General features: G+C 40.4%; 1 protein-coding gene across 2 annotated transcripts in view; it reads right to left on the reverse strand.

The window, feature by feature from the left end:
- Window positions 1-16,595, reverse strand: part of Ss18 (SS18 subunit of BAF chromatin remodeling complex) — an 81,599-nt gene that overhangs the window by 30,571 nt on the left and 34,433 nt on the right. For both annotated transcript variants that reach the window (XM_017801805.2, XM_008847634.3), the window contains exon 4: window positions 13,026-13,247. In XM_017801805.2, coding sequence (XP_017657294.1) covers window positions 13,026-13,247 — 222 coding nt within the window. The remainder of the gene's footprint in view (window positions 1-13,025; window positions 13,248-16,595) is intronic.

A 16,595-nucleotide genomic window follows, 5' to 3' on the forward strand; every position in this document is an offset into this window, starting at 1 on the left:
CCAGTCCAGCCTAGGAAGACAGAAAAAAAATGAGGAACCCAATAGAGGGATGCTTTTGGAAGCTCTCATCAAGAAACTTCACTGGACTCTGGTATGAACATTTGAAATTTGCCCTGTTCTGACTTTTTTCTGGTTCTGTGTCTAGAACTTGTAATGCTAACTACTCTTGCCTTTACTTCTCCTTCACATCTCCCATTCACAATTCAAGGACTTTCTTTCCCCCTACAGACAAGTTATGCAATTTGGGAGTCTTCTAAATAGACCCGCTGAAGGGGTACCCCACTCTGCGTCCCTGATCAGCATGAAGAAGCCAGAGCAGTCTGCATCCTGATTCCCTATCAGCAATTTGATGTGATAAGAATAGGAGGTAGGAATTGGTTAGGCAGTTAGGGTAAGACCCCAAAGAAAAGTAGCCAGTTTCTTGGCTAAAAGTCAAAATGTCCTTGGGCCTCTTAGCAACACTCTGTTCCAAAGGCCAAAAATGTCAAATTTGGGAGCTCATATCTAATCCCTATAAGATTTTAGGATTACCTCTTCAGAGAGGTAATGTTAGTAGCAAAAAGCAAGAAAGCAAGGAAGAACAGAGAGAGGGAGGGAGGGAGGGAGTTGTCAGAAAAAGTGATGGGAAGATACGGGAGGTATTGGAGGGAAGAGAGTGGGTGTAGATTTGATCAAAACACCTTATATGCATGTTAATGTTTTTTTTTAAAGCTAAAAATAAAAGATCAAAATACATTGTATGAAATTCTTGAATCAGTCACAAATTTTTTTTTTTAAAGAACCAAATGAGTGCTTCTTATACACCAGACCTAAGGCCAGGAGCCAGGGTGATATACACATGTGACAGGAATAACGGTGGTATACAGACGTGACAGGTAGTATCACCATCTCAATGACCTACACTCAGACCAAAATGAACTTACAGATATTAACAGTGAATTACTCTGTAAAGAATTCTGAATAGTCTAATTTTAAAAATAGTCTACACACATCACATACATTTACATATCTATTTTTATCTTTTACATTTTCAGACACAAACCAATATACTAAAATTCTATAAATGATGCCATTAAGCTAAAAATCATTTTAAATAATATGGCTAAAAATGACACCTAACATTAAGCTAATAGCTTTCTATGTATTATTTGCCCTCCTCCAAACCATATGAAACAGGCCATGTTACCAACTTCTCTTTGCAGAGATTTAAGGCTTATGAAGCTTTTACTCAAACTTATGTAGCTATGAAATGGGAAGAATTCAGAGTGAGGCGTTAAAGTACTCTGTGTCCCGCAGCAACAAGTCAAACCATAATGGTCCCAGGTCATCATCTCTTATGAAAACCATTCTACATGTGCCTCCTTCACTACAACAAACACACACAAAAGTCTCACGTAAAAGAATTTTTTTTCAGCTTACCTAATTCTATATAAGAATCAGACCATGAAAGTACATTGATAACTATTTTCATGTTCCCATTTCATCATTTACTGCTCCCACTGTACTACCTGTTCCTTAACCAGTTAAATCTCAGAGCCATCTGTAGCTCATGTTACTGTTTTGTAAGAGAAAAATCATGGAATTCTAACATACCCAATTAGCCAACCTACTTACGGTTTATACAGTAGTTTAAAATGAAAATGATTCTTTACATAATTAAATTATACAACTGTCCACATCAAGAACTTTAAACAGTTCAGATTAAGATGTTTGGATACAATATCAAGCATGAAAAAACAGGAACCAGGCAACAGAAAGTGCAGACACTCAGCCAGGCGTGGTGGTGCACGTCTTTAATTCCAGCACCTGGGTGGCAGAGGCAGGTGGATGTCTGTGAGTTCCAGGCCAACCTGATCTACATAGTGAGTTTCAGGCCAGCTGGGGCTACAGGGAGACCCAGTCTCAAAAATAAATAAATAAATAAAAAATAAAAAGTGCAGACACTCATCCCAGAAGCTTAGTAAGGCCACTGCAACTGCTGAGTTACCTAAGGAACCAATGGAAGAAATAAAATTATAGGTCCTTAAACTAGCAAGAACAGGTCATTAAAAAGTACAAACTTTTTTATTTTATTTTTATTTTATGTGTATGCGTGTATTGCCTGCATGTAGGTAAGTGCACCCATGTCATGCAATGCCCGCAGAGGAGAGAAAAGATTGTCAGATCCCCTGGAACCGGAGTTACGGACAGTCATTAGCTGCCATGTGGATGCTGGGATTCAAACCCGCGTCTTCTGCAAGAACAACCTGTGTTCTTATGAGTGCTTTGCTTATATGCTTATGTGCTTATGTGCTTAAGTGTACCACGTGTGCAATAGCTGCAGGGGTGAGAAGAGGGCATAGGTCCCCTGGAACTGGAGTTATGGACCGTTGTTAGCTGCCATGTGGGTGCTGGGAATCAAACACAGGTCCTCTCCAACAGCAGCCAGTGCTCTTAACCACTGAGTCATCTCTCCAGCCCCAAGATACAAACTTTACATATAGCTTTTAGAGAAATTCTCATAAAAATATAAAAGAAATATTGGGGCTGGAGAAATGGCTCAGTGGTTAAGAACACTCACTGTTCTTGCAGAAGACCCGGGTTCAAATCCCAGCACTCGCATGGCAGCTAACAACTGTCCATAACTCCAGTTCCAGGATGTCCTCTGCACGCACTGCACAACACTGGTGCATTTACCTACATGCAGGCATAATACTCATACACATAAAATGAAAATAACAAAAAAATTTAAATATATACAAAAGAAATAGTAAAGTTATAACATCCATAACAGTTTTTGTTACTGCTGTTTCTGTAACATAAACCATCTTTCCAGACAGTCATTCACATTAACCATTTCTGAAAAGTTGTGATTTTCAGTCTTCAAGGACATCTGGCAAAATCTCCAGAGGACATCTGGCAAAATCTGGAGACATTTCTGGTTGTCCCAAAGGGGGTGGGAAGTACTACTGTCTCCCATGAATACAGGGCAGACACCACTAAACATTCCTCAATGGGCTGCACAGTGGCCACAACGAAGAATTACCTAAAATCTCAAAATGTCAATAGCACTGAGAATAGAAATAGGGTTTTTCATGGTCATAACTGTAACTCACAAGCATATTCACAAACCCGCCTAACAACTATATTAGGTATTTTGTTTCCCAATGACTAAGAAATGGAAAAAGATGTGCTGTGGCTTAATAAACTCAGAAAAATAAAAGGCTGGGATACATTTTTGTCCACCCCTCAAATGATTACTTACAAATAGTTTCAACTATACTATACAATGCCTCTTAAAGAAAGTCACTGGTGAACAGTTGATGGAAACAAACTCCAAAAATTCTAGATTTATGTGGCACAATGACAACCTGTTGTGAAGGCAAGGACTCTAACTTATTCAAGCAGACAGTTGTGGAGATGGGCTATGTTGGAACATCTAGCTTTGGGGCTGGGGATGTAGCTCAGGTGGTAGAATGCTTGTTCTAGCATGCACAATGCCCCAGATTGGAGCCCTAGCACTACAGGTAGAGGAAGATCAGGAGGTGAAGGTCATCTTTGGCAACCTAACCAGTTGGAGGTCAGCCTGGGCTAACATGAGACCCTCTATGGAAGGAAGTGGGGAGGGAGGGAGGAAAACTTACTTAAAACTAAAAACAGGGGCTGGAGAGATGGCTCAGCAGTTAAGAGCACTGACTGCTCTTGCAGAGGACCCAGGTTCAATTCCCAGCACCCATATGGCGGCTATGAACCGTCCTTAACTCCAGTTCCAAGGGAATCCAAAGCCCTCTTCTGACATCCGTGGCATCGCACAACACGGGTGCACTCACATACATGCAGGCAATACACTCATACACATAAAATAAAAATAATAAAATATTTTTAAAAAACTAAAAACAAACAAAATTCACCACTTAGTTCTGTGTTGCTTAGCATGAAATCTCAAAAGTTATGAACAATTTGGCACAGAAGAGATTATCCTGCCCATAAAAATTCTGAGGGAAAGGACTGGAAATAACTGGAGGTATTTGTTAAAATGCAATTTATAAAACACATTATTTAAAATACAATCCAGCAACTGTACTCCTGGATATGTATCTCAGAGAAATGAGAATTTGTGCCCCAATAAAAAAACATGGATATAGCCGGGCATGGTGGCGCACGCCTGTAGTCCCAGCACTTGGGAGGCAGAGGCAGAGGCAGGCAGATCTCGGTGAGTTCGAGGCCAGCCTGGTCTACACAGTGAGTTCCAGGACAGCTGGGGCTACAGGGAGACCCTGTCTCAAAAAGACCAAAAAAACATGGACATGTAAAAAAGGTTGCTCATAGCACCTTTATTTATAAACCATGAACTGCAACCAAAATGCTTCTCCATAGGTGGGTAAGCATATGTCCATCATTGATGCTACTTAACAAGAGAAAGGAATAGCTAGGTATGATGGCGCACACCTTTAATCCCACCACTGAGGAGGCCAGCCTGGTCTACTGGGCATGTTCCAGGCCAGCTGGGGTTACGGGGGGGGGGTGTCTTGAAAGTTCACATACTGTATGATGACTCCACTCATACAATGCCTTCAAAATGACAGACTAATGAAAAAGGAATGAGTAACAGTGGTTGTCAAGGATTAGAGAAACAAGTGCAAAGGCATGCTGGACCTCTCACTGATATACTTTCACAACTTCCTATGAACTATCGTTATTTTAAAATAAAAAAACTAAGTAGCTTTAGCTGGGCTTGGTAACACACATCTTTAATCCTAGAACATGGAAGGCAGAGGCAAGCCAATCTCTATGAATTTGAAGTCAGCCTGGTCTACAAAGTGAGTTCCAGTTCAGCCAGGGCTACCATACACAGCTGGTGGATGACAGCACTACAGAGAAAGATGCTGAGTTTCCACGTTGTTGTGTCGGGACTATAGCTAATCACTCAGTCAACAAACAGAATAAAGTAAGACCAAAGCACAGCTTCTGATTTTATTGAATTTACAATCTAGAAAAAAAATAGTGAAACAAATATTTACAAACAATTGTGTAATTACAACTACTAAAACTGCTGATAAAAACAGCCTAAGTATAAGTCACTATACAGGGCATGTCTGTGGGACAATTTAAAACCTGACAAGACCGGAGGCCCCCCATTGGTGGTCTATGCTTTTTATATCTTCTAGAGTTTTCACATTAAATAGTAGCTATTTTTTTTATAACTAGAAAAAGGTATAAACAAAATATCTAGTCTGAACTACAATGTAATGGCTGCAATATATCTCAAAGTCTGTATAACAGAAACTTGTAGTATTTGCAATATTCTGAAGATTTATCCATTTTAATGGTGAGGAAGAATGAAGATGACAAGACGTGGTCATTTAAAACACTTAGTGTTTACACTTACAATCAGGGCAAATCCATGATTTTCTGTTATATTGAAACTTGTATATCCATGACTGAACTGAGCAAGGGTTGGGATCTGTCCACGTAACTTCACAGAAGTGGGGCCAGTACGAGGGATCATCACTGTAATTCCAAATAGCTTACAATTGTCTTAGTGATCATATATTATTCTAATTATCATACGTATGATATAAAAATCATATGATTTTCTAAATTTACTAAACTGGAGGTTCTACAGTTTCTAGACTTGATTTGGAGCTTAGGGTCATGAAGCAAAGTCATGACTAGAGACACATTAATCACGTGGGTAATCAACCAGTTAAATGGAGCCCAAGACAGGTTAACTCCATGGTCAGCCATGTTGTGTGTATTTTCACATATTCATGCCAGCTGAGCATATCACTGATACCCAGGGAAAAGACAACAGAAATGCTCTCCCTGGGGCCTCTTCTGGACGCTGCCTATGTCTGTGCCTTGCTCTGTAATCATCTGACATACCCATACATAGAAAGGCAGTGAGCAAATTCCTCCCACTTTTCCAAAGAAATTATTAAACCTATGAGCAGTTTGGAAAAACCTTCAAACTTGCAACTCCTGACACAAGTGAAATGAGTCTTAGTGACTGAAATAGGACACTTGATGAACCAGTATCAATTTCTTAATTCGTTTATAAAGAAAAGGCTTGATTACTATGACCAAATTATTTCATATAAATTTTATACAATTTGTGAATGAGGACTTTTACATGAATCACTTCAGTTAATCTTTTACTATTATTACAGAGAGAGAGAGAGAGAGAGAGAGAGAGAGAGAGAGAGAGAGAGAGAGAGAGAGAGAGAGAGAGAGAGAGAGAGAGAGAAATTGAGAGAGAAGATGCACGCATGTGGAGGTCAAGAGGATTGAACACAGGTCCTCAGGCTGGTTTAGCGAGCGTTCCTGCCTTCTAGGAATCCTGCTGCCTCACTTCACTTAATCTTAAAGAATTAATCAATTCAGGCAATGGTCCTACATATAGAAACTCAAGGGCCAAGACTAGACTCTCAGTCCCAAGAATTATGAAGCTTGTGAAGCACATTAACACAAATATTACAAATTGTTAAACTCTTCATTCCTGATACATAATTAGCAAAATTCTATTAAATGAAAAAAGCTACAATTAATGCCTGGGAATGAAAAAATCTACCGCTTCTAGCAAATGTAACTGCTGCCCTCCTTCAAGAAGGCTTTTGGTTCTAATTTGACTTTTCATACTCCGGGGAATATATTTGTTGCCTTATTAAATATCTTTAAGGCAGGAACTTTATCTTTCCAAGTTATCACATGACATTTAGTTCCAATTGCTACTCATCAAAGAAATAGATAGAGCCCCTCAAGCCCTGTTCTCAGCATTAAAAACACAGGGTGAGCTGGGCATGGTGGCACACACCTTTAATCCCAGCACACAGGAGGCAGAGACAGGTGGACCTCTGTGAGATCCAGGCCAGCCAAAGCTACACAGTGAGACCCTTTGGGGGGAACAGAAGAGACACATTTCCTGCCTTTTCCGAGCTTTTTAGCAAGAGAGTACATTTGCATGCAAACACTGGTCTTACACTACTACTAAAGGTTCTAAGAGACGATGAGAGAACTTCATTTGGATTAAGGGTAAAAATAAGATAGGAAAGTAGATGCTGGGTTGTTTGTTGTATTCAACAACATCGTGCCAGAAGTTTAAGGAACAAACTATTTGCTCAAATTTGCTCAAAGAGAGCACAGAGGAAAATATTTTGCTATAATGATAGTTTAGTTGCTGAATTAAAAAAAGACTTCATCCTCAATTTCTAACACATATAAAACACAAAGATGAACTAAAGGTACATACTGATTATAATACCATCTATCACATAGAAGCTCTTTTTTTTTTTTTTTTGGTCTTTTTGAGACAGTGTCTCCCTGTAGCTCCAGCTGACCTGGAACTCAGGTAGACCAGGCTAGCCTCCAACTCACAGAGATCCGCCTGCCTCTGCCTCCTGAGTGCTGGGATTAAAGGTGTGCACCACCACGCCCAGTGATGCTCATTTTTGAAAAGTTCAAAAACAAAGCACTGCCAATGCTTGTTTTAATAGCCACTAACATACTAAAATACAAGTAGTAAATACAATTGGGCCAGCTTTTTCTTTCTGAAATGGAATCTCACTGTATTGCTGAGACTGGTCCTGAGCTCCTAGGGTCAAGTGACCTGCTCAGCTTCCCCAGCTGACTTAGACTACAGGCAAAGGCCACAGCACTAGCTTTAAGCAGCTTTTTAAAATGACATTTTAGAGACTGGAGAGATGGCTCAGTGGTTAAGAACATTGGTTGTTCTTGCAAAAGACCCAGGTTAAAATCCCAGAACCCACATGGCAGCTAACAACTGTCTGTAACTCCAGTCCCAGGGGATCCAACAGCCCCTTCTGACCTCCGTAGGCATTGCACAACACGGGTGCACTTACCTACATGCAGGCAATACATGCATACACATAAAAATAATAATTTTTTTAAAAAATGACATATTTTGAACAAGATTTTTTATGGTTTTGTTACTTTAGTCTTTGTACTGATTTTTGTTTACTAAATATTAAAAAGCACTCAATACGATGAGTATGTATTGTCTGCATGTAGGTAGGTACACCCATGTCGTGCAATGCCTGCAGAGATCAGAAGAGGGTGGTTAGATCCCTTGGAAGTAGAGTTACAGACAGTTGTTAGTCATCATGTGGGTTCTGGGAATCGAACCCAGGTCCTCTGCAAGAGTAGCCAGTACTCTTAACCACTGAGCCATCTCTCTAGCCCTGTACAGCTTTTAAAGAATTATGAAGTCTAGATAGAGAAGGGATCGTGAGAGAGAAGGAAGACATTCTAAGAGAGAGTAGGAGAATACGAGTGAACTGAAAGCAAAATAAGACGCTCTGAGGGAGGAAGGGGGTCAGCCAGATCCGAGTGCTGGGGTTAAAGGCAGGGGGATCTCTATGAGTTCGAGGCCAGCCTGGTCTACAGAGTGAGTTCCAGGATAGCTGAGGCTACAAGGAAACCCTGTCTCAAAAAGACAAACAGAAAAACAAAAACAAAAAACTAAAATTAAAGAAAGAACAAAAGAAGTCCAAGGAGATCCTACAATTCTATCACTAGAACGAGGATCTTTCTATAAAGTGTGCCTATTACCTTGCACTACTGGTATAATTTAGCGGGCTATTTCTCTGTTTTGTAAACAATCAAAATGAAAACTACAAATGTATAAAATATCTACATTATTTCAGCATCATTAGTAACTAGGGAAATGTAAATTAAAATCACCCTAAGGTATCACCTTACCCCAGTCAGACTGGCTAGGATCAAGAGAACAAATGATACCAAATGCTGGCCGAGGATGTGGAGACGGGAATGCTCATTCACTGCTGCTGGTGGGATTGCAAACTCATGCCAACCCCTATGGGAAGCAGTGTGGACAACTCTTAAAAAACTAAAACTGAACCTACCATATGACCAAGTTATATCACTCCTTGGCGTATATCCAAAGGACTCATCTATTGCACAGACACTTATACATCCATGTTTGTTGCTGCTCTTTTCACAACAGCTAAGAGATGGAAGCAACCTAAGTGCCCCTCAACAGACAATTGGTTAACGGAAATGTAGTACATTTATACAGTGGAGTTCTAATCTGCAATAAAGAAAGGTGAAATAATGAAATCTGTAGGTAAATGGATGGATCTAGAAACTGTTATACTAAGTGAAGTAACACAGACTCAGAAAAACAAAACATGTATGTTCTCCTTCATTTGTGGATCCTAGCACCAAATCCTTATAAACAAGTATCCCAATCACCACCCATCAAAGTAGCTTCTTTTTCAACAGACAGATTATTACAGCTACAGCAATGGTAACAAGAGATTCTCCGTGATTTGCCCAAGCCTAAGTGGAACATCTAGAATGCAACCTCTATACCTAAGACTCAAAGAACATAGAACAAGGGATGAAGAGAACACTAATGTATCTTTCAATTCTCATCAATGAAGCTCCCCAATGCAACAGAGAGTCAGGAGCACAAAGGCCACAAATGGCCAAAATGCAGAGAATACGAGTCAGCAGAGTGTGGGTTCTTGGACAGGACTCCTATATTGAGGTTCACCCACCCAGGGCTCAGGGACCATTGCAAAAGAGGGGGTGGAAAGATTTTAAGAGCCAAGGAGGAGGTGCATGACCATATGGAAATAGTCCTACAGGCACCTGGGACCCTTCTCATATAAACCTACAGCAAAGGTGTCAGCATGCAGAAAACCCATGTAAATTTAGACAAGACAAAAACCCAGCACAGAACTGTGGAAATGAACTGAACAGCAAGCCCCAATCTTAGTTGAAGAATTATTGGCAGCTGACTACTGCTAGGTGAGGAAGAGATGAGTTTCTTGAAGAAAGACTCTATCTAGATAGGCTGACTAAACACCAGTGGATAAACTTGCACTGAGGGACAACTTGGGACACTAACTTTACATAATAGGCCTTAATACAAATGAGAGAATGTATGAATTCGGGGGGAGGGGCACTAAGGGAGCACACCAAAGGCAAAGGGGAAAGAGGTATGAAGATGATTTATGTATGAAATACACAAACATTCAATAAAAAAATTTTTTAAAGATCTACACTATTTCACATGGACTACTAAAATTATAATAAAAAGATTTTGAAGGCGTTTTTCCCATTAATTTCACATTCAAAGGTGAGAGAGAGAAGTGGGAAGGGTGACAGAGAGAATGCTAACATTAATTTACAAAAGGAGTGGGGGAAAAAATGAACTTCGAAGTTACTAGAATGAACGTACCTAGATTTGTCCTGCAATGTTTCTGTTTAGAAAACTACTGTCACTGGGGGCTGGGGATGCAGCTTAGTGTTAGAAACTTATATAGTACATATCAATCCGTGGCTTTACCCTCCAGCAAGAAAAAAGGGAAAAAAATAATAATACAGGAAAACTACTACATAATCAAAGTTTGAAAAATATCATAAAACACTAACATATTAATTAAAACAACATAACAATTATGCATTTTGTTTGGTCACTTAACATAGATTTCTTTTCCCAAACGCAAAGCATTTACCCTACCAGGGAGCTACATTTATAATCCTAAACACAGGTTTAATCTAAGAATTTCACCAATATTGATTTTCCCTACTCAAAAATACATTAGAAAAAAAATGGTAGCTTCGAACTATAACTCCAGCTGAGGAAAGAAAGTTATAAACTTGGGGCTAGAGAGATGGCTCAGCAGTTAAAAGCACTGACTGCTCTTGCAGAAGACCTGAGTTCAAATCCTAGCACCCACTGGCAGCTAACAACCATCCATAATTCCAGTTCCAGGGGATCCAACACCCTCTTCTGACCTCTACGCATTTCACGACACGGGTGCACTTATACACATGCATAACACACACACACATCAAATAAAAACAAAAAAAAATTTTTTTTTTGGTCTTTTTGAGACAGGGTCTCCCTGTAGCCCCAGCACAAATAATTAATCTTTAAAAAAGAGGGTTACAAACTTCAGGCCAATCTGGATTACACAGTGAGACCATATCTCAAAACAAAATACAACTCTTCAAGAGAAAACAAAAGTGCTTTTAACATTTTTCTAGTGTTTCTTGATACAGAGAGAAACATATGGAAACATGGGGTTATTCTAAAGATTCTGATATTTTAATTCAAAAAATTATTACCTTATTAAACATGAGATTTTTTTTCCCCCAGGGGGATGAGAATTGAATCCTGCACTTGGGTGTGGAAGGCTAGTGCTCTACCTCTGAGCTATTTTCCCGGCTGTAAGGAAATGTAAAAGACAAAAATGTTTCCCTTTCCATTTTTAGAAATTTTTAGACTTTTTTTTTAATGTAGTTTCTCTTGTAAAAAATATTTTTGTTATTGCCAGGTGTGGTGGCGCACGCCTTTAATCCTAGCACTCGGGAGGCAGAGGCAGGCGGATCTTTGTGAGTTCGAGGCCAGCCTGGTCTACATAGTGAGTTCCAGGACAGCTGGGGCTACAGGGAGATCCTGTCTCAAAAAGACAAAAAAATATATATTTTACTTATTATTTTTATGTGTATGAGTATATTGTTTTCATGTATGTGAGTGCACCTGTGTCATGCAATGTCACAGAAGTCAGAAGAGGGCTTTAGATTCCCCTGGAACTGGAGTTAAGGACGGTTCATAGCCACCATGTGGGTGCTGGGAATTGAACCCGAGTCCTCTGCTATAGCAGTCAGTGCTCTTAACCACTGAGACATCTCTCCAGCCCCTTTTTTGGTCTTTTTGAGACAGGGTCTCCCTGTAGCCCAGCTATCCTGAACTCACTATGTAGACCAGGCTGGCCTTGAACCCACAGGGATCCACCTGCCTCTGCATTAAAGGCATGCGCTGGACAATAAAATTTAATAAAACTTTCACCATGCTAGGTAAGTCTTTTATCCAACAGGCTCCAGACTTCAGCATGTCTAACCAAAATTATTTTTAAAATCTGAATTAGTATTTTGAAATTATAGTATTTCATCATCAGTAATTTTCAACAGAAACCCAACTTCTTTTATCTGAGTACATTTTAGTGATCTGAATTTTATAATCAAAATCCAAAGCTTTATTACAAGTATATTTAATTCTACCGTATCCTTTTAACTACACCACATTTTGTAAGTGAAACAGCTTTAAGCTGGCAATATGCCAAATGTCTTAACATGCAATTAGCAGAACCAGAGAGCCACTTACTGGTTTTTAGTTATTACTCACAGGATACTTAAAAGAGAAACAAGGTAACAATTTCACTTTCTGAGATTGGTAATCAACTGTAAGGCCCCTGAAGCACTCCACCATGCTAGAACATGGCAGCGCTTCAACAGAACACTCTAGCAGCAAATCAGAAGCGCCTTTCAGGACTCAAACATGGCATCACAGAGCACTCACCAAGGTCAAAACCAAATTGTGACGCATCTGTCTCAGTTTTAAGACAGTATGTGTTACAAAGACAAAACTGTACTCCCTCAGTGTTCTAACCATAAACAAAATGTTGACTTAGTGATCAGCATCACAAACAACATAGAATTCATTTACATGGCCAAAAGGCAAATAAAAATAAAACCTTAAAAGCTAAATTGAACCAGGCATGGTGGCACAGGCCTTTAGTCCCAGCACTTGGGAGGCAGAGGCAGGTGGATCTCTGTGAGTTCAAGGCCAGCCTGGTCTACAAAGTGAATTCCAGGCCAGCTGGGGCTACAGGAGACCCTGACTCACAAAACAAAACAAAACAAAACAAAACAAAACAAACTACATAGCAAAAAGACAAAGCTAAATTGAGCAATTTAATTTCTAAACACAAAAAGATTTAAGCTAGCTTCAAAAACAATGTTGTTTGTTCACAAACACAAATGTGACTCACTTCAAACTTACAGAGACTTTGTCTTAAAACATCAACCAGACCAAAAATGCTACCTACCATCCCACTCTGGTCAAGAAGAATGTGAAAAACTGGATGTCATGGCCCATACTTGTAAACCCAGCATGGAGGCAGAATTACTGCAAGTTCGAGGTCAGTGCAGGCTCCACAGTAAAATCAATTTCTAAAAGCATTCCCTTAAAGAAAAGACATAAAGCCAGTTACCTTGGTTTGGTTGCATATTCATGTTTGGTCTGGGACCATAGTTCCCCATTGGTTGCCCTTGACTCATGGTCATCTGGTTCTGCACCGGCATGCTCTGGGAAGATGGCACAGAATGGTTGTAGCCTCCCATGGACCCATGGCTACTTGAAGGCATGTTCATGGAACTGTTGGTCATACTGAGTTGACTGGGTCCAGGTCCCTGCATTGGCATGTGGTTAGGCCCTTCAAAGAAAAGTGGTCAGAACCAAGATACAAGCATTAAAAAAAGGCATTATACACAAGTACATATAGAAGTTTTCTTGTTTATTAATGTAATAATAGCCTAAGCAACAATTTGAATATTTTAATCAAAAGGAAAGGAAAGAACTGGCTTCAGATGACTAGATGAGCAGATCAATGGAGAAGAGTACACAGGGCAAATGACAACATGGTAACACTGAGCTCCCACAGTCACCCCGGAAAAAACTCAGCTGGATCCCTGCCTCAGTCCTTCCACTAAAAACTTCCTATGTATAAAACATGTAAAACATTGAAAGTAAAACAAACCATAAAAGTCAATTACAAAGAGAACATTCAAAATAATATTAAAGGGGAGCGGCTCCCAAAGTGTGCTAGAAAGCCCAGACCTAAAAATTTATATATTTACCTCCATTAAAATAAAAAGAACAATGAACACAATAAAACAAAACAAAACCCTAAAATAAAGGCTGGGAAATGTCTCAGCTGGTAAAGTGCTTACCATGTAAGCTGAGGACCTGGGTTTGGACCCCCAGCACCCATGTGAAAGCTGGGTGAGACAGCACATACCTGTACGCACAGACAGGAGAGCCCCTGGGCTTGCTGGCCAGCTAGTCTAGTCAAATCAGTGAGCTCCAGGTTCAACGAGAGAACCTGTCTCAAGAAATAAGGTAGTGCTTGGTGTTCCGTTTTTCAATTCAAAGCTTTATCACTGCTGGCTATCTTCCATAAGGCTGGAAGGTTCTATGCATGCTACCAGAAGGAAAAAATAATCATCAACCCTACCCAGCTGTGAATTCTGCGAACTATAAGAACTGGCCTTGCAGGGCTGGAGAGATAGCTCAGAGGTTAAGACCACTGACTGCTCTTGCAGAGGACCCAGGTTCGATTCCCAGCGCCCACATGGCAGCCACGAACCATCCTTAACTCCAGTTCCAGGGAATTCAACGGCCTATTCTGAACTCCGCAGCATTGCATGAGCCGGGTGCACTCCCATGCAAGCAATACACTCATACACCTAAAATAAAAATGAAAAAAAAAAGAACTGGCCTTGCGAGATTGCCCACCAGTGCACTAGTGGCATGAGGATTATGGGAGTAACCAAACACTTCCTAATTGGATTTAAGGTCCACTTCATAGGATGGAGCCCATACCTGACACTGATATCAGACCTAGGAACCTGAGCCTAGCCAGGTCACAGGGCATGGGGGAGAGTCTAATGCTAGTTTTCTGCTAAATAGTTAAAGTATTAAACTGACTCCTTATGATTTATTGTTATGCCCATAGATTCATGCATCTCTCAGCTCTCCCTTATGCAGCAGATGGTGATTAACAGAAACCCACAAAACTGACCAATGTGCAGAAAACAAGAGGCTGCAGAGCACTTATCCCTGAATAGGACACCTGTATCAAACTTCTGCCTCCCAAGGGTCAGGGATCATTGCAGAATAGGGGACAGAAGAAAGACTGTAAAAGCCAGAGGTGGTGGTTGACCACAAGGAAATAAGAGTTCTCCAGACAGCTGGCCAGTTACTCATATGAACTCACAGCAACACTGACATGCACAAATCCCATGAAAACTAGAACCAGACAAAACCCCAGCACAGACATACGGAAGTAGGGAAGAAACCTCAACTGTACCTAAGGAAATTTGGCAATGTTCTCAACCAATGGCTGTTGGGAGGGGGAGAGACAATCTCTTTCAAGGATGTGACTCATAGTAGGTTAATCAAGCTCCAGTGGATGGACCCACACTGAAGGACATTTGGGGACACAAATTGGACTATAAATCATATATGTGTGTGTGTGTATATATATATATATATAATTGAGTAAATTAGCCAGGCGTGGTGGTGCACCTGTAGTCCCAGCACTTGGGAGGCAGAGGCAGGCAGATCTCGGTGAGCTCAAGGCCAGCCTGGTCTACATAGTGAGTTCCAAGACAGCTGGGGCTACAGGGAGACCCTGTCTCAAACACACACACACACACACACACAAAAAAAATCGAGTACATTAAATTGGGTGGGGAGCAATAAGGGGAGGTGTGGGCAGGGGAAGGGATCTAAATACCATCAAATCATATAGTTTAAAAACTGCAAAAATTCAATTTAAAAAATTAAAAGAAGCCAAGCATTGTGGCGCACGCCTTTAATCCCAGCACTTGGGAGGCAGAGGCAGGCAGGTCTCAGTGAGTTCGAGGCCAGCCTGGTCTACATAGTGAGTTCCAGGTCAGCTGGGGCTACAGGGAGACCCTGTCTCAAAAAGACCAATAATAATAATAATAAATTAAAAGAAAATAAATAAGATAGCTGGATATGGGGGCATATGCCTTTCATCCCAGCACTCGGGAGGCAGAGAAAGGCAGATCTCTGTGAGATCAAGGCCAACCTGATCTACATAGTGAGTGAGTTCCAGTCCAGCTAAGTCTACAAGGAAACCCTGTCTCAAAAGAACAAAAAATAAAAAATAAGTAAGGCCGAGAACAACTGAGAACAGTAGATGTCAACCTCTGGCCTCTATATGCACATGTACACATGTGCACACATACCTGCACACACACACGAACACATGCATACAAAGCAAAAAAAGAAGGGAAAAAAAAAGCAAAAACCACAAACAAGGAAGTATACAGTCAAATGATAAACTGGGAAAAATTATAAGACATATCACAGAGCACGCTAAAAGCCGACCAGCAGGAGAAAAATGGGCAAAGGGCATGAATGAGAAAGAGCACAAACACTCCAGTGAGCTAGTAAACAAGGAAGGGGCCACTGCTTCCCTCCCAACAGAAAGCAAATTAGAGCAGTAAGACTTGCTGCGTGTGGTGGCACGTGCCTTTAATTCTAGCACTCAGGAAGCAGGTGGATCTCTGTTGAGGCCAGCCTGTTCTACAAATAGGGAGTTCCAGGCCAGCCAGGGCTACATAGTGAGACCCAGTCTCAATAAACAAAAATAAAATAAAATGAAAGAAAAAGCAAAAGACTCATCTCATCCTTCATATTCTCAAAAGTTACGTCTCAATCTAAGCATACAGTGGAGAAGCTTAAAGAGCACAAATCATGGTTTTACATAGAGCAATTTGGCAATGGTTAGCAAATTTTAGAAGGTACTTTCTGGTTTTATTTTGCTTTTTTGACAGAGAACATGGCAGCTCAGACTGTCCCCAAATTCACTTTGGAGCAGAGGATGACCTTGAACACCTGATCCTTCTGCCTCTACCTCTAAAGTGTTGGGATTACAGGCATGTATCACAGTGGTCAGCCTAAATGTACTTTTTTTTTCTTAATATTTTATTTATTATTTTTATTTTATGTGTACGAGTATATTGCCTGC

This window comes from Nannospalax galili, unplaced genomic scaffold (assembly GCF_000622305.1).
Source record: "Nannospalax galili isolate Female #2095 unplaced genomic scaffold, S.galili_v1.0 scaffold162, whole genome shotgun sequence".
Taxonomy (NCBI): domain Eukaryota; kingdom Metazoa; phylum Chordata; class Mammalia; order Rodentia; family Spalacidae; genus Nannospalax; species Nannospalax galili.